At 33.7% G+C, this 19,126-nt stretch overlaps 1 protein-coding gene across 1 annotated transcript; it reads left to right on the top strand.

Annotated features, from left to right (window-relative positions):
- The first annotated feature begins 17,411 nt into the window (after window positions 1-17,411).
- On the top strand, window positions 17,412-17,954 carry LOC140446422 (uncharacterized). Its single transcript, XM_072538970.1, has one exon. The coding sequence runs from the start codon at window positions 17,412-17,414 to the stop codon at window positions 17,952-17,954; it is 543 nt and encodes a 180-aa protein (XP_072395071.1).
- The last annotated feature ends 1,172 nt before the right edge of the window (window positions 17,955-19,126 follow it).

Raw genomic sequence — 19,126 nt, 5'->3', positions numbered from 1 at the left:
TTATGGGTAATTTTAACACCCGTGTTGGCAATGATGTAGTTTCAGGAATAAAACAGCGATGTAATGAAAATATCAGGAATAAAATCGGAGACCATCTGACGGACCTCTGCTGCATAAACGAAATACGTATTAATATTACATTTTTCCCTCACAAAGAATAATAAAAATACACTTTTGAAAACAGTAGAGGACAAACATCTCTGATAGACTATATTCTGTCGACTAGAGAGTTACAACCCTCTCAAATCTTAGATGGAAGAGCACTAACATCAGCAGAAATAGGAAGCGATCATAAATGGGTATTGTTCAAAATCCAGATGAAAACACATTTGTGTGATAACAAAACACCAGAATACACCACAAAGATACACGTCGAAAGTTTACAGGATGACTCCAGAAGATACCTATTCCAAAAAAGGATTACCGAAAAAAGCAGAAACACATGTATTACATAAAGTGATGGTATCGAAGAAAGCTGGCCAAAAATTATTTCTTATGTCTTAGCGTCGGCCAAGGAGGTTCTTGGTTAAAAAAAAAATAAATCGTTCCCAAGGCGAAGAACTCCATGGTTTTGTAGAGAAATGAAGGAAAAATGTAAAGAAAAAAAAAGCTTACCTGAAATACATGTTAACCAAAACACAAGAGACATACCATAATTAAAAGACAATTAGAAACGAAACACATGCACTTATAAGAAAAATAAAAAATAATCACTAGGAACGCTTTTCGAAAGAAATGGAACATGATTTATACGGTCTGCAAAAGGAAATACGGCGCGTTATAAGAGGTCAAAGAACGGAGGTAAAGAACTACCTAAGAAATACTACCTAAGAAAACTCTATGCAGAAGAAGAAGAAACGACGCGAGAATCGGAAACACCAGAAATTACTACAAATGAAGAACTTAATATAAATGTACAGGAAGTTCGGAATATACTTGAAAACTTGAAGAACAGAAAAGTAGAAGGTAAAGACGGGATAATAAACGAATTACGTAATGTTTTATAATATTTAAATTATTAAAGTTATTTATATTTATTCAAGAGATATATTTTAGAAATGTGTGTTAATTTATTGTTTGTTTACAGTATGAGGACAGTTATATGACAATCAATAAAATTAGATGTTCTATTTTGTGGGTATGCAATTTCTTTGACTTGTAATTATCAAATTTTTTTGATAAAGGGCATTTAATTTCTGTTTTGGCAGCAAATTGTGATGTCATATGTTAAAATTATAAAATAAGAAACAATTAAGGACAATTAGGGACAAACAGAACACAATTAAAAGGACAAAACATACATAAAACTTTAAAAAAAGGGGGCTTATTGGCACTACATTACATTTTAGGAGAGGAACTGGTAAAATTGAGTTTTTTGTTGTCTACTAGTATTTTAAGATGTAAATTTGACAAGATAATGTAGGTTAAAGTGTGATAGTTCTTCTTCTATTTCTTAGTGTTGTAACTAAAGTTAACTAGTTTTTGAAGCAAACAGACCTTACTGAAATAGTAGTTAAACAATTAAATGAAAATTGTAAGCTAATATATATAATATAAGCATACCTTTAACAATCACTAAATGAATTAAATTTAACTTTAAATTTAAATGTGGCAATCGAAATAATTTAAATAATTTTTATATAACAAAATTTTAAAAGTTTTAAAAATCAGAATTACAAAACAAACTTTAGATGAGTATTTGGTAACAAAATATTAATCCAAATATGCAATAAATTTACAAATTAAAAAAAAATCATGAATGTGTTGCTTGTGTGAGTCCATTTTAAAAAGAGGTAAAAGAAATAAATTAGACAGAATGACGGTATTAGATTTTTGTTTTGATAAAGTGCAGCAACAACCGTTGATACGTATTTCGACCTCCTTAAGTCTCTTCAGAACGGTATAGCCACTGCTCTGAACCAAAACAAAAATCTTTCCCGTCCTAGACAATAGTTATTAAAATAACTATATACAGACGTAACTACGCCATCTAAAAACAAAAAGAGAAATCAAACGATTTCTACTTAGCGAAACCGAATTCAAATCTTAACCACTGTGTAGTTATTTTAATAACTATTGTCTAGGACGGGAAAGATTTTTGTTTTGGTTCAGAGCAGTGGCTATACCGTTCTGAAGAGACTTAAGGAGGTCGAAATACGTATCAACGGTTGTTGCTGCACTTTATCAAAACAAAAATCTAATACCGTCATTCTGTTTTGTTATTTACTTCGTTGGAAGTACGAGAAACTGAATTCACTACGAATTTTGACTAGGATGAACGGCTTGTGGAATGCAATTTTAGATTCCCTTGCCGATTAATTCATCCAGCTGTTTGTTTCGCAAATTTTAGGAAACACAGTGGTTAAGATTTGAATTCGGTTTCGCTAAGTAGAAATCGTTTGATTTTTCTTTTTGAAATAAATTAGACTTACATTCAATTTAATTTTACTACCCAAGACGAATGGTTTCGCTTTCTAAAATTTGCAAAGCATCATCAGGTCAGTGGTACAAAGTAAATTAAATGCTGAAATTATAAAAAGCCCATATAAGGGTGCTGACTTATAAAGATGTAGATCATAAAAGTTATAGTAATTATGCCAATATTACATGTCTGTGTTTATTAATATGCATAAAATTGCTTTAGAAGACAAAGTAACAACCCACAAATTGGTAAGAGAAAAAATCTGTTGAATTGTAATAGTATTTTAAGAGGTAAATTTGACAAGCCAATGTAGGTTAAAGTGTGACAGTTCTTCTTCTATTTCTAAAGTTAACTAGTTTTTGAAGCCAATAGACCTTAGTAGTCAAACAATTAAATGAAAATGTAAGCTAATATGTATAATTAAATTTAACTTTAAAATTTAAGTGTGACAGTCAGAATAATTGAAATAATTTTATATAAATGTCAAATATTCCTTGATGATGGTTTGCTTCAATATGAATCAAGAAAAATAGGAGATATCATAAAGAAATGACTTCCGAAGTATTTGAGCGCTGGTTTAAGAGAATCTTAACAAAATTAGAATCTGGTCAGGTCACGTCAATATACGTTTTAGCGTAACTTCCGTGACAGCCGTTTTTTTATAGCTTTTTGTAACAATAAAACACTGAAAACTTTGTTTTCGAAATTTCCGCAAAATTTATTATAAAATCTAATCACTACGGCTGTTTCGGCAGAGTACCTTTCTCAAGTAATGTATTTTTGGTATGCTTTTACACTTTATAGTCTTTAACCAAATAGGTTGAGGAGGGGAGAACTGTTTGTCTCAAGTTGGTTAAAGATTATAAAGTGGTTTCGTTAAAGACTATAAAGTGTAAATGCATACCAAAAATAGAGCACTTGAGAAAGGCACTCTGCCGAAACTGCTGTAGTGAAAAGATTTTATAATAAATTTTGTGAAAGTTTTGAAAACAAAGTTTTCAGGGTTTTATTGTAACATAAAATGAATTTCCGTCAAGTAACGGTCGAATCCATCAATTATAGCTTTTTGCTTATGGCATTCTGTATTTTTAGGTAAATGTAGGGAATAAGCCAAATATATTCAAATGTTTAATTTACTGACGTTTCGATCTCTATAAAGAGACCGTTTTCAAATATATAAATGATAGATATATTTATTTTTTTATAGCTTTTTGCTTGTGGAATTCTGTATTTTGATGGAGAATTTTGAAAATAAGCCACAATATATCTATTTACATGGTTAATTTACTGACGTTTCGATCTCTTTTCCAGAGACCGTTTTTAAAGTTAAAAAAAAAGAAAATAAATAATATAAGATTATATAAATAATATTATACAAATAATATTATATAAATATATAATAATAAACAAATAAAATAATTGTTACTATCGTGTATATCTTTGAAAGCGGTCTTTGGATATAGAGATCGAAACGTCAGTAAAAACCTGTAAATAAATTTATATTGTGGCCTATTTCGAACAAATAATATTTAAAAAACATAATATAATTAACGTTGAAATAAAAGTGAGTGTACGCCACTGGATTTTCATACGTCTTTCCCCACTTCTCTGCCTTCAAACGATGAAATCACTCTTCCAAATTTATAGTATATATTTGTATATACACTACTCAACAATTGAATTGGATAATTTTAAAATTTATAAAATTAACGTATAAAACTATTTTTAAAATAATTGCCTGTACTATACTCTATTGTCATCGAATGCCATAGTCTGTGGACTAGTACGCATTTCGATGCGCATCGCCCCGCCTCGGATTTTCCCATTGGCTCTTGACCTGGAAATCCCTACTTATCGCTCGAACAGCGCATATAAATATTGGCGATTTTCAGGTCAGCCAGGTCGGCAATGTATTCAGACCACGACCTAAACCCAAACTCCCATTCCTACCCACTATTCTGCTGGAACTCGCCAGCAACGAGCTTCCGGACGAATACATTGACTTACAGGAGGCAACTCCCCTCTATTACCGCCGTATATTATAATACCGAAAGTTCCTTCCGAACTGACACCGACGGGGGGGGATCGGTTTTCTGTGGTTTTCCGATCCCATTGCACAACGATACCCCGTCGTTTGCGAGGTTACCAGTCCACAGCTGCCCTCACGCGCCGCGATATTCACTCAAAAATTAAACTGATTTTTCAAATTAATAAACATATAAATTTCACATATTTACTAATTCTAGTTTTAGATCAACAAATATTCTGAAAGGAACCGTTCACTTCTAACCCTTTCGCCCCCGATTGTCCAGGACTAGCAAAGCAGCACAACCACCAACAACACAGCAACACCAGTGGACACCACAAAAATCCCAGTGCCACACCCACCAAAAAAGAAAACACGTCCTGAAGAGGCACAAGCCTAAAGCAGGACATCAGACACACCCAACACAGAAGAAAAACACCCATTCACAAAACCAACGCTACAATGAAGTATAGGTCAGCCAGGTCAGTCCTTCACGGGCCTTCCGAGAGCGTAGTGCTCTTGGGGCTCTGCTTCCTGCATTTATTTTCCATACTCTGTGGCTGAGAATTGTTTGAACTTAACTTGGTGTTTTTATTTTCGACGAAGAAATTGTCATGTAAGAAATATCTTGCCTTTTTCAAGGCAAGACACCGAAGATAAAGTCCATAACCCGAAAATGGACTTAAGTAGAGGAGCTCTCGACAGTAGATTCGAAGCCCTCTACAGAGCACCCGGGAATAACAGAAGGTGGTTAGACCCTTATTTGTTCCCCCGAGGTGACACTATATGCTATCTTTATTGCCAATATTTTTTGCATGTGGTTTTTTTCTCCCTATTCTTATCGGCCCTTATCTCGTACAAAGAGAGACACGTTGTTCCAAACATGAATATATCATTCACATAAAAGTGCTTGTAATGGCTTTACCAGTTGTCAATAAGTCAAGACATCTATTAATCACAAAAACATTATGGCGCAAAGACGTTTAGAACTAGGGCAGCCCGAGGAATTAGTTCGTTGGATCCAACAAGAGGTTGCTATAAGGCTAAATATGTCGCAAAGTGTGATAAGTCGTGCATGTAATCGGTATATAGTAATTAGATCTGCAACATACAGGCATGGAGGAGGAAGAGAACGATCTACAACTCGTCGGCAAGACCGTTTGTAGTTCTGACGGCAAGAAGAAACCCAACATTCACAGCTTTCAGAATTAACAGTATCTTCAGGCATGCTACTGGACGAGCGATTTCCAGTCAAACTGACAGAAGACGGTTACATGCATCAAATTTAAGGGCTAGAGGGTGTGCTACCCATCCACGACTAACTAGGGAGCAGCATGCATGCAGATATCGCTGGGTGATGAAAACACTATCAGTGGAATTTCGAATATTGGAGGAATTGTCTCTTTACTGACGAGTTCAGATTTCGTTTGTATACGAATGATGGCCGAATATTGGTGTAAAGGGAAAGAGGACAGCGTTACAATAAAAATCTGAGAGTCCCAACCACTGTTTTTGAAGGTGGATCCGTTCTTCTCTTCTCTTCGTATTTTCATCTCTATAAAAATACGAAGTAAAAATAAATATTTATTTATATCACTCCATTTTTCTATTTGACCTTATAAACAAAAAATTAAATACCTACACATTTTCATAATATCCACTTTAATTGTTGAGAAGTGTAGTAAAGATTTATGGGCAAAAATTAAAATTTTAGAAATAATTATAGTGCGTTATGTATTTATTTCACCGTAAGTAATAAGTATCGTCAAAAATCATCAATAAATTCTACATGTATTAAAAGGGAATAAAAAAACATTTAGTTTATTCCATTCTAATAAAACCTCAAATAGTAAGAGAAACTCGTGTCTCTCAAACCCTCATCGTAAACTGTCATCATTAGCATCAATCATTGATACCCTTTTCCTAAGATGAGACTGAAGTAGATCCGAAATTGTTCGAATTTCTCCAATTGGAATTCGTATAGGTACGAGAGTAACCTTTATCCTTTCTACCTTTATCCTTTAACTTTCATGTAACAATGTATATGTCTGGAACAGACCGAATATAAAAAGACGACGCAACCGGTAAAGCAACCGTTTGTTTCAATTGACATTTTAATCTAAGTCGGCACTTTAGACCCATTTGGGACAATGCCATTGAATACGTCCGTTCTCTTCCATGTTATTCTTGATATCGGATTTTTAACAGAAGCACAGAGCCGGAATGTATAAATTTATAAATAAAATGGTTTTTAGATATTTGTAAATACTAAAAAATATTTTTAGTAATAAAAAATTATAAGAATTGTTGTTCATTTTAACTCTACAAATATTTAAATACTTTTATTTTGAAATTATCTCTTCTCTTGGTGCCTTATTAGGTCCCCTGCTTTCTTAAGATCATATGAGCGTTTATTTCTTTATTTCTGTATTTTTCCATTGACTTCTTTCTAATGAAAATACATCCATTGTTCATCTGCCTTGCATAAAGCCAAACAGGTTTATTCACGTATCCGTCTTTCAATTAACTCTCTTTCCTATTTTCATGCTGTGACTAAGTAGTTTTATGGCCCTAGAGTTTGTAAATTACTGTATATATCCCCTGTTTTTGTCTTCTCCATCTTTTCTCATTCGTGAGGATGTAGTGACTTCATGTAACTGTTCAATTATCTCTCTCCTGTGAGAATGAGTAACCAGTCATGTCCTTGATTTGGTCCGATCATCGTGCTAGAGATCTTTCACTGTTTCTTTTACCCGCTACGTTGCCTTCAACTATCATTTGTTCCATGCCTTCTCTTCTTCTAGTTATGTGTCCAAAATATCAAAGTATATGTTGATAGTTGTGAGTTTAGTTTTTATATTAAATTCTTCCAGTATTTAATTATTTGTTCGATGTATAACAGTTAAGTGATTAAATTATCTGACCACTATCGATGATTATTACTTTAGTTTTTTGTATATTTATTTTCAAAACCATATTTATTGTTCACATAATTTGTTCACCATAGATATATTACTTACCATATTATCTACTGACAGATTTAAATCGGTAGGTGTCAGCGCTAACTAGATTTCAGTACCTTCCAAGCAGTGTGTGAGTGAATGCAAAACGTGGTTGTAGACAGAAACGAAATAGTTGTCAAGTATTTCCATAAGTCTTTGAGTGGTTGACGACTGTCCCCCACGTCTTTAACCATGTTGTTAAGTTTGTCAAAGTAAGTTTTCGATTTTGGTCTACTAACTGAACTAATTTTTTAGCACATATTGATAGTACTTTCGAATCCTGATTCATAATGATATCAACTAGTGATTTTTACCGGTTCTTACTTTTTTTAGAACAAAATGGAACATTCGAAGAAGCGTAAAGTTGAAAGAAGTAACGATCCTGATGTTTGGTTGAAATGGTTTGAGGATTTAAGTAAAAATTAGGTTGGAAATAGGTACTACTGACGACAAAAGTGACTTTTGAGAAGACGACCACGTGACTCTAATACGGCTTCCGAACAAGAAGCAGATGAAACTGGCAGAAGTGCTACTAGTAGAAGTGAAAAAGAAGAAATTGACAATTGAAAGTGTATTACACTGAAAAAGATAGAACAAAATAAAGGAAAAGAGGCCCTGTAAAAAACGTACGAACTCGTGCACATAATATATTAAAATGCCATTTGCCAGGATCAAAAGTTATTGACGGAGAAAAAGACTGAAATTGACAGCTGGAGTCTATTTTTCAATAAGACAGTAAAAAACACAATAGTTTATTGCACTAATATTTATATAGACAAAATCGCTTACAACTTCCAACGAGATCGAAATGCACAACATACAGATTCAACGGAAACTCGAGCATATATTGGTTTATTTTGTATTTTATATACAGTTTTTGTAATAAAATATTCAAAGGTAAAAGGTTTGGAACCTTTCTGCTTTTTTATGACTAAATCCAGATTTCGCTTCTTAATACAATGCCATCAAAAAGCAATTGACAAATTAGCACCAATAAAAGACGTGCTGAAAATACTTTTAAACAAATTTTAAGCTTACTTTTCACCTAGTGAGTATCTCACAACTTTTAGCATTTACAGGTAGATGCAGCTTTAAGCAGTACATACCGAGTAAGCCGGCTAAATACAGCCTGAAATATTTGCTTTAACTGACACTAAGACATCTTACACGTTCTATTTGAAAGCCTATGCAGGTAGGCAGCTAGAAGATACCAAGTAAGCAACTCGGGGAAGAAGTTATGTTGCGTTTAGTTCAACCAGTATCCAGATCTAATCGAAATATTATAGGCGATAACTGGTTTACTAGTATTCTTTTGGCGAAAAAGCTTTTTACAGAAAAAAAAGTAACTTACGTAGAAACGATAGTAGAAAATAAACGAAAAATACCAAAGGAATTCCTTCCAGCATGAAATAAAGTGTAGCACTCCTTCATATTCGGCTTTCACGAATGTTGTGCTTTGTTGTCCTATTGTCCGAAAAAGAACAAGGCTATAGTAGTTTTATCCACATTTTATTATACCGTTGATATACATGAGTCTACTGGAGATAAAAATAAACCTGAGGTCGTGACTTTTTAGAATATAAACAAAGTTGGCGTCGACCTGGTTGGTCGATGGTATTTTCTATAATCTGGTAAACATTTTAGCAATAATTGCTCTTAACATTTAGAAATATCATCATCATACAAACGAGAAGATATCACGTGTTCGGTTTTTGCAAAACCTAAGTTGGGAGTTGATCAAACCTCAAATAGAACGAAGGTCTCAAAATCCAAACATTTCAGGGCAGCTACGACAACAAGCAAAACTGCTGCTTGGTATTAAGTAAGATAAACAGCCAGCTGAAGCTAGAACCGGATCCCGAGGAATATGTTATATATGTGGAAGGTTTCGAGATACAACCACCAGAAATTTTTTTTTCAAAATATAGAAAATGGATATGTGGTAACCATTTGAAAGAAATCTGTATAGACTGCCATCAGAATGAGGTTATGTGAATATATTACCGTTTACTTGTAAATAAAGTTTTTTTGTGACTAAACGCCGCTAAATATGTGATTCTTAGTCACGCCACTAACGGAGGGTTAATAGGACGAAACCAGAACAAAAAAACTTTTGTAAACAAATCTTTAAAAATCCTGAACATATACTGGCCCAACAGAATAACTAATATAAAACTATGGAGAAAGAACTAAGCAAACTGACGTAACTGCTACAGTCAAGGAAAAAAATGGAAATAAATTGGCCATATTTTGAGGAAATATTAAAGCAACATAAACAGTCAAGCACTTGAACACCAACCAGAGATTAAAATAAAGAACAACATACAACAGCTGGAAAAAACTACAACTAGAGAACACGAAAAAATTTGACCAAGATGGGGGGAAATGTAAGAGCAAGAAATAGAAGAGAATGGAAGGAACTTTTTTTTTTTTATTTAACATCTAATGTTTATTGCAATCTGTCTCATTACAAACAATAAGCAATATGTATAATTTATGTACAATAACATAGTGGGAAGCCTAGTTGCGAGCACTTAGGTAAAATATAATATAAATATAATCTATGATATAACAATTAATTTAAACTTTCACTTAACAAACAGAGTTTAATACAGATAAACATCACTGACACACATATGGGAATTACAAGGCTAAAGTCTGTTCTTGTATACAGAGTTTACAGCGGATATTGCTTCGCAAACTGTTGGTAGCTGTAAATCGTGGTGTAATCTGTGGTTCGTGATATACCAAGGGGCATTACAGATCTGGCGAAGTACTTTCGATTGGAAACGTTGAAAATTTTGTATGTTGGTATTACTTGCTGTACCCCAGATTTGTACTGCATATTGCCATACCGGTTTTAAAATACATTTATATATCAGAAGTTTGTTCTCCAGGCTAAGATTTGATTTTCGACTCATGTACCAATACATTTTCCTGTAGATTAAGCTGAGTTGAAGGCATTTCTTCCAGATGTGGATGCCCCAATTAAGTTTGCTATCCAAATGGATTCCTAAGTATTTAACAACGGTATTAACTGGTAGTGGAATGTTGTTTATAGAAACTGGTGGCGCTTTGTGTTGATTTTAAACTGTTAACTTGGACTCGCCACAGCTTAAGCCAGCTCCTTAGTTTAAGTAGGTGAGTTTGTAATACCTGGGCTGCTTCAGCTGCTGTAGAATTTGAAGCCATGATAACTGTGTCATCGGCATATGTAGCGATTGTTGTATTGGTCGTCGTTGGGAGATCTAATGTGTATATTAAGTAGAGGGTGGGTCCTAGTATGCTTCCTTGTGGAACTCCGGAACAAATTGTGATTAATTAGTGATTTGAATTGAAATTAGTGATTTCCCCACCTCTTTTGACTTGAAAGAATCGATCTGTCAGGTAGGATCTTAAAAGTGAACTTATGGGATGAGGAAATATAAATTTAATTTTGGAGATAAGACCTACATGCCAAACTTTGTCGAATGCTTGAGAGACATCTAGAAATGGAGCAGTACAGTAATTTTTTTGTTCAAGCGAATTTCTGATAGTATTTACCACCCTATGAATTTGCTCGATAGTACCATGTTGTTTCCTAAACCCAAACTGATAATTCGGTAAAACATTACTGTTATATAAAATAAGCCCCAGTCTTCTCAGAAAAAGCCGTTCAAATACTTTGGATATAATAGGCAACAAGCTAATAGGGCGGTATGAAGATATTTCCGTGTGATCCTTATTAGGATTTGGAATAAGAACAATTTGAGCAACTTTCCATTGGAGTAAAAAATAACCTGTTTTTAATATTGAATTAAATATATAAGTAATTAAACCTACGCCTTCGTTGGGTAGATTTTTTAGTACTAAACTAGATATTAAGTCATGTCCAGGTCACTTTTTAATTTCCAGATTATCAATTATTTCTTTGATTTCAGATTTCTTAACAGGTTTAATAGGTGGAGCCATTTGATATGGTGCATTTATGACTTCATGGATAGCTTGTTCTTCTTCAACTAAGACTTTCCTCTGATGCGGTTGAAATACCTCGCATAGATGATTTGCAAAAGTATATGCTTTATCTATGTCAGTTTTAGCCCAAGTGCCATTTTGTTTCCTGATTGGCATATTCATTTGTTCGTTGTGTTTAAGTTTTTTTGTTAGTTTCCAATGGAAGGAACTAGTACACAGTTTATCCAGAGAATATAAAAGAAAGATGGTGCGCAGGCAACAATAGACTGACCTCTGGCCAAGACACGAATAAGCGCCCAATATTTCACAAGGAGGGATGGAACTAGCGAGAAATATATTGAATTGAATGAGATATATTATACATATCTGATAAACTACAGATTTAAATTTAAAGTTTTTAGAAACCACATTATTAACTTTTTGTAAACAGGCACTAAAATACTGGTTCTAATTTCGTCCGGCATTTGTCCCACTTTTTTAATCTATAAAATCTGTTAGCTAAATTGTTCCTGTCTTCATTGCTGTCCGCACTTCCCCAGGAATATTACCTGTCCAACTGCTTTGGTAAATGTCTGTATTTTCTTATCAGATTTTTTTTAACTGCGGAACCATATGTTTCATGTTTATTAAGATCCAAGATAGATTGGAAAACAAAAAGCTCTTGTTTTTAAGCAAAATTCTACAGTTAACAAGATTGCTATGGCTAAGTAAATCCACTTAATTTAGATGAAAGAAAATATAAACCACTGTGCGGCTTTGAACTCTGTAGAATCCACCAAATCATTTTAAAATAGCCAAGATCTTTTAAAAATAAACTTTATTTAATATATATTCAAAAGATATTTCATATCGCAGTGTGAATCTACGTCGTCAACATGAATTCCTAGGAATCTAAAATCTGTATTTTAAGTTTTTCCGAGAAGTATCATTGAATTTCTTTATTGCATAATTGCGTTAATATTCTGATTTTGTACGATTTTAAGTTTATGTGTTCAGCTTCACGACTTCTTAAAGAGCTAATAGGTAATATAGATTTACAAAGTACTACTCCAATATTATCCTGTAATACTCCACCATGGACAATAACGTTGCCCACTATAAACACCAGTCTTTCAACAAATAACAAAAAAAAAAACTCCTAGTTCCGTCCTAAAGTCATCCTTCCTGCAACTCATCCAAACCAAACACTATGACTCAATCATCTACACAGACGCTTCGAAAGTTGAAGATCAGGTTGGTTCTTCTGTCACTACCACCAAAGAAGTTATAGCTAACTACCGTCTTCCATATCACTGTAGCATCTACACAGCCGAACTATATGCTATCATGAAAGCACTTAATTGTCTAATCAACAAAAGCAAAAACAACGCAATCTGCAGTAACTCATTATCGTCCATCTCATCCATCAATAATATTTTCAACCAAAACCCATCAATCCAAAGTATCCACAACGCATGCCACCAATTAAAAGATGAGATCGTATCGGTTAGCATTATTTTTTAGACTTCATCACACGTGGATATTGCAGGAAATGCAAATGATGATCAAGCGGCTAAAGAAGCAGCCCGTTCTGATGTACTTATAGAAAGTATTCAACTTGGGGTCGATTTGCAACATACACTCAAACAAATGTGTGGGAGAGCGTGACAAAACCTCTGGAATATAACGAGCTCAAAACTTTATAATATCCAACCGAGAATTGTCTCCTTAAAACTACCAGCACTTCATAGAAGAGACAAAGTTGTTATAAGAAGATTATATGAAGAATAAGAATTGGACATTGCCGTCTTACACATGGGTACCTAATGAGTCAGGGCGATCCTCCTTGGTGCCATACCTGCAATACCCGTGTCATCGTCAAGCACATTTTGAGTGCCAGCTATATACCAACACACGAAAACAACATAAACTGCATAAAGACATAACCGTTACTCTTAGTTATATTAGTGACTTAAACAATGTGATAATGTTTCTTAAAGACTGTCAGATATACTGCACCATACAGATATTGTTTTTTTCATTTTGCTAACATTGTAATCTTATTTCAATATACTGTAATCCTTACTTTTGTAACCGTGTCAATGGCCTTTGTTACCGTTACCGAGACACGTTAATTTAAATAAAAAAAGTTTCTGTGTTTGTTTTAAAGGAAATAAATAATATATTTTTTATAAAGAAGGTTTATTAACGTTACCGAAATCTTTTCCTTGTAGTTATTTTGTTCTCTTATAAATATTTAATGTACAAACATGTAATTGAAATCATATCAGTTACAATTTTTTCTTCTTAAAGAAACACATTTTTTTTCTCTTTTTAATACAAATAAAAGCTTTAAAAATCAGTAATACTTTTTTCTACCCTATGATTTCCTTGTCTTATTCTGAGACATTATCTCCAGAATAAAAATTGCTTAACCGACGCTGTCCATATAAAATCCTTTTCTGAAAAGTATATCGAAAACAAAAAGGAAGAGACATCGACTTTAAAGACAGATACTTTTCTATCTATTGTTACTTTTCTAAGGGTTGAATTGATATGACAGGTAGTCAAAAGGGAAAGTGGAATTTAACCCTCTAGATTGATGAAACTTGACTGGTTGTGAAGCTTTCGCGATGAGACATTAATTGCGCCAATCTTCCAAGTTTATCTTTTTGACATTTTCACGATAAATAACAATGAACATTTTTTCTTTCTGCCGTAAGTTGAAGTATATGTTCTGAGACAGAGTGTATATGGAGTTTTTGATTAATAATTATAATAGCAGCAAAATCTACAGCGATTTATTAACAAACTGTTGATTTGTTTACTTATTGTTTATTTGTTTATTTATGAGAAAATAGTAAGTCAAATAGAAAAATATTTTACTGATCAGTCATGTATTTTTGAGCGTTTGATCAGCCATGTATTTTTGAGCTTGTGATATAGGATCATCAATCCACACTTTTATTTATGTTTTAGATAGTTTTTTTTTCTATTTTTATACTTTCATACGTTTTAAATGTAGGTCTCTAACTCAGATATACAGTGGGACTAAATGTTGAAAATGTGGCCAAAAGTCCCGAAAAAAAAAGTTTTTTTATAGAGATTTTTGACTATTAAGTGATCTACGGAAAAGTTGGCACAATTTTGAATTCTGACTATAGAAATAGTCAACCGATTCATTTTCAAGTGGCTGAGTAGTTCTACACGACACGTTTTCGTTAGTCAGGCGTGGCTCAAAAGGTATAACTTTTTCTCTGCAGTGTTACATCAGATATAAAACATGAATAATATATCTCCATGCATATACTATGTTTTCGACGTTTACGCGTGTAAGAAAATTAGGTACCAATAGGTAGTTGGTATATAAAAAAATTCTGATAAAAAATATGTAAAAATAAAATGAAAATTTTGTTTTAATTAAGAGTTATGTAGTAGGCCGCATTAGACTAAATTTCCAATATTTTTATAAAGCATAGCTAAGCGGCTTAATTACAATATTAAAAGATAATGGAGCTGATAGTCAAGACATACGATTCATAGAAAAGTTATACTGGCGTCAAATAGCGACAGCTCGCATAAACGGAAAATCAACAGAAATATGTAAAATACAAAGAGGTGTCAGACAGGGTTGTATACTATCCCCACTGTTATTTAATTTATATTCAGATAGAATATTTAAAGAAGCGCTGCATAATTTGAAATGGGGCGTGAAAGATAATGGAAATCTGATAAATACAATCAGATATGCAGACGATACAGTTATTTTAAGTGATGACATGAATGGATTACAATGCCTTTTAAATGCCATTGATACAGTGGGAAGAGAGTTTGGCCTAAACATAAACTGTTTAAAAACAAAACATATGGTGTTTAGCCGTTTAGCACATCAAGATGCACGATTATATGTTGATGGTCATATAATTTAAAGAGTGTCCAGTTTTAATTCTCTTGGTTGCCATATTACTGAATAACTAGATCCAGATCAAGAGATAAAACGTAGAATCGAGATAGCCCGCACGACATTTTTAAAAATGAAGTCATTGTTCTGTAATGATAACTTGCAACTTCAACTTCGAAAGCGCATGGTTAAATGCTACATTTTGTCAGTCCTTTTATACGGTGTCGAAGCATGGACATTAAAAATATCCACCATTAATCGTCTGGAGGACTTTGAAATGTGGCTGCACAGACGTATACTAAAAATTCCATGGACGGCTATGCTGACAAATGTGGCAGTCCTTGAGAGAGCAAATGCTGCTCGCGAGCTGCTTGATAACATCAAATGTAGAAAGATGGCCTATTTTGGACACGTAGTAAGGGGAGACCGATATAATATTCTTCAACTTATTATGATGGGTAAAATCGAAGGACGCAGAGGAATTGGTAGAAAGCAGGCCTCTTGGTTGAAGAATATCAGGGAGTGGACAGAAATGAGAAAAGCTCTTTAGAATAGCTCAAGACAGAGACAGTTTTGCCATGTTAATCGCCAACGTCAAGGGGACTTGATAGGGCACGTTAAGAAGAAGAAGCGGCTTTTAAAATTACTTAGAAAATCTCACTAAAAGCCACTACTTTGGTCAGTTGGTCAGTGGCGGATCCAAGGAAAGGTACGGGGGTCATGACCCCCCCCCCAAGCAAAATGAATAATCTGAAATTTGAACCTGAATTTGAATAATCCTGAAAAAAATAATTTAAAACCCATCAACCCTATAAACAGAAAGTCTAGAGTTGAAATGATTCAAACTCATTTATTCTAAGGGTGAGTATAGAATTATGCGGAAGCCTTGTTATAATTGCTCTTTAAAAAAATCAACAATTCTGAATACAGTAATACCTCGACTAACGCTACCTCGACTCCCGCGAATTCATTCGATTTTCAAATTTTGTCAATTCGTCATTTGAGTGTCAGAGAATCGTTCGATTATTGATGAGATAGAATTATCGCCCACACATTATTGCTCATTCAATGTATGTACATGACATGACTTTTCACACGAAACGGCATTTTTATTTTGTATTAGATATTTCTTATCTTCAATTTTGTCTAGGAAATGGTTGTTTGTAATTTGAATATGTATTATAATTGTTGAGACTGTGTGCTACACTTTATAATTTATTTGTAATAAATATCAATACGTTAGTATTATACAGCTAGTAAATACAAATAGAGGAACTGGGGACTGCTCGGCTGCTCCATGCCAAAACGCAGTATGTGAAAAAAGAATCTTCTTCTTCTTCACGTGCCATCTCCGTGACGGAGGTTGGCAATCATCATGGCTATTCTGATCTTAGATGCTGCTGCTCTGAATAGTTCAATTGATGTGCATCCGTACCATTCCCTCAAGTTACGCAACCATGAGATTCTTCTTCTTCCTACACTTCTCTTGCCCTGGATTTTTCCTTGTATAATCAATTGAAGTAGGTTGTATCTCTCATTACGCATAACATGCCCCAGGTATTGCAGCTTTCGTGTCTTGATGGTTTCCAATACTTCCATTCTTTTGTTGATTCTTCTCATGACTTCGTTGTTTGTTACATGCTCGGTCCATGATATCTTCAGGATTCCTCTATACACCCACATTTCAAATGCTTCCAACTTTTTAGCAGTCGACGCGTTAAGTGTCCATGCTTCTATCCCGTAATAAAGATAAAGATAAAAAAGAATAAAAAACCGTAAAAGTGATTTTAGCGTTTTTATTTCGCCGTTTAAAAGTAATTAAAATCTTTCAAAAACTTTTTTGGGTAATAATTTGATAACAATATATAATTTTTTTACTACATATATTGTAAATGTAGTTATTTTCAGTTTTAACCGTTGTCTGGCACATACTTGGTTTTGGCGTAGAAAATGAGAAAATGAAAAATAGTTTAAATCACAGCATCTACAAAATTAAGGCACAATATAGTAAAGAAAAAAACAAATCAACTAAACAAAGCCATCACTGAAGAACTTCTAAAGACTAGCTTAGAAGTAGCACCAGCATAATCAGACAAAAAATCAAAACTAAGTGCCATATCTTTAGACATGCTACAACAACGGAGAAGCCTACTACAAGAAAATAAAAGAAATACAACTGAATACAAAACCCTTAATACAGAAATAGGAAGACACATAAAACAAGATCTCAAACGACATCAAGAAGAACGAATCGAGATTATAGAAGAAAACAGAAACTTAAGATCTATCAAGTCCCACCTAGGAAGAAATAAAATCATAGAGATGGAAAATAAACAAGATGTAATAGAAAAAAACAGAACCCAAATATCTAAGATAACAAGGGAATATTATAGTGACCTCTACAGCTCTAAAAACAGTCCACCTGATACAACTCAACAAAGCAAAATAATGAATGTAAACTCTGAAATATTACCCCCCATAACCGGAGAAGAAATTGAAAAAGCAATTAGAGATATGAAAAGAAATAAGGCTCGGGGAGACGATGAAATTCTAATTGAAATGTTAAAAGAAGGAGGGGAAAAGATAAAAGACTACCTAAAGATACTTTTCAATAAATGTTTGTTTGAAGGACAAATACGCAAGAGTGGAACAAGGCAAATACAATTCTGATATATAAGAAAGGAAATAGATCAAAATTAGCTAACTATAGACCAATATCTCTCTTGTCACAAATCTATAAAACTTTCACTAAGGTGATCACAACTAGACTAAACAACAAATTTAATGCATACCAACCAGTTGAACAGGCAGGATTTAGAAAGGGGTACAGCACAACCGACCACCTTCACACCCTTAAAATATTGACAGAAAAGACCAACAAATACAACCTTCGAATATACCTAGCGTTTGTTGACTATGAAAAAGCGTATGACAGCATAGAACTAGGGGCAGTAGAAGAAGCGCTAGTTAATTGCCGAATAGATTCACGGTACAGAACGTTAATCCACAATATATATCAAAACGCCACTATGAGAATTCAGCTAGACAGAGATTTGCAAACTCCATTAATTAGAATTTGTAGAGGTGTCAGACAAGAGGATACAATCTCACCCAAACTATTTACTCTGACGTTGGAACACATTTTTAAATCTATAAACTGGGACAATAAAGTGATTTGTATAAACGGGAAATATTTAAATCATCTAAGATTCGCCGATGATGTACTCCTGATAGCAACAACTATGGAATAACTACGAATAATGATTTCAAACCTAGAAAAAACATCTCTTGAGAAAGAACTAAAAATGAATCTAAAGAAAACTAAAATAATGACTAATACAGAAGACAGATCAGTAATTACCATAGGTGGAACAAACATAGAACACGTCCAAGAATATATTTACTTAGGACAAGCTATCAGAGCAGACAAAAGTAACCAGACTAACGAAATAACCAGAAGAATAAGAATAGGGTGGGCTGCATTCGGAAAACTCTTATATACTATCAAAACCCAAAAAATACCTTTAAAATTAAGAACGAAGGTATTTAATGCATGCGTCCTACCTGTTCTGACATATGGTGCCCAGACGTGGACGTGTACCAAGAGCAACTTAGATAGAATAAAGAAAACTCAAAGAGCTAAGGAAAGACAAATGTTGGGAATATCGTTGAGAGATAAAAAGAGGAACGAGTGAATTAGATACAAAACCGAAACAACAGACGCTGTCGACCATGATTTGAAATTAAAATGGAAATGGGCTGGCCATAACGAAAGATATCAGGATGGAAGATGGAATAAAGAAATTGGCCGCTGGAGACCATATACTGCAAAAAGGTTAAGA

This window comes from Diabrotica undecimpunctata, chromosome 7 (genome assembly GCF_040954645.1).
Source record: "Diabrotica undecimpunctata isolate CICGRU chromosome 7, icDiaUnde3, whole genome shotgun sequence".
Lineage (NCBI taxonomy): Eukaryota > Metazoa > Arthropoda > Insecta > Coleoptera > Chrysomelidae > Diabrotica > Diabrotica undecimpunctata.
This window is presented reverse-complemented; position numbering and strand designations above follow the sequence as displayed.

What these genes read in the sequence shown, in the direction of transcription:
- LOC140446422 (XM_072538970.1), top strand. Translation starts at nt 17,412, where the DNA reads ATGCTACAACAACGGAGAAGCCTACTACAAGAAAATAAAAGAAATACA.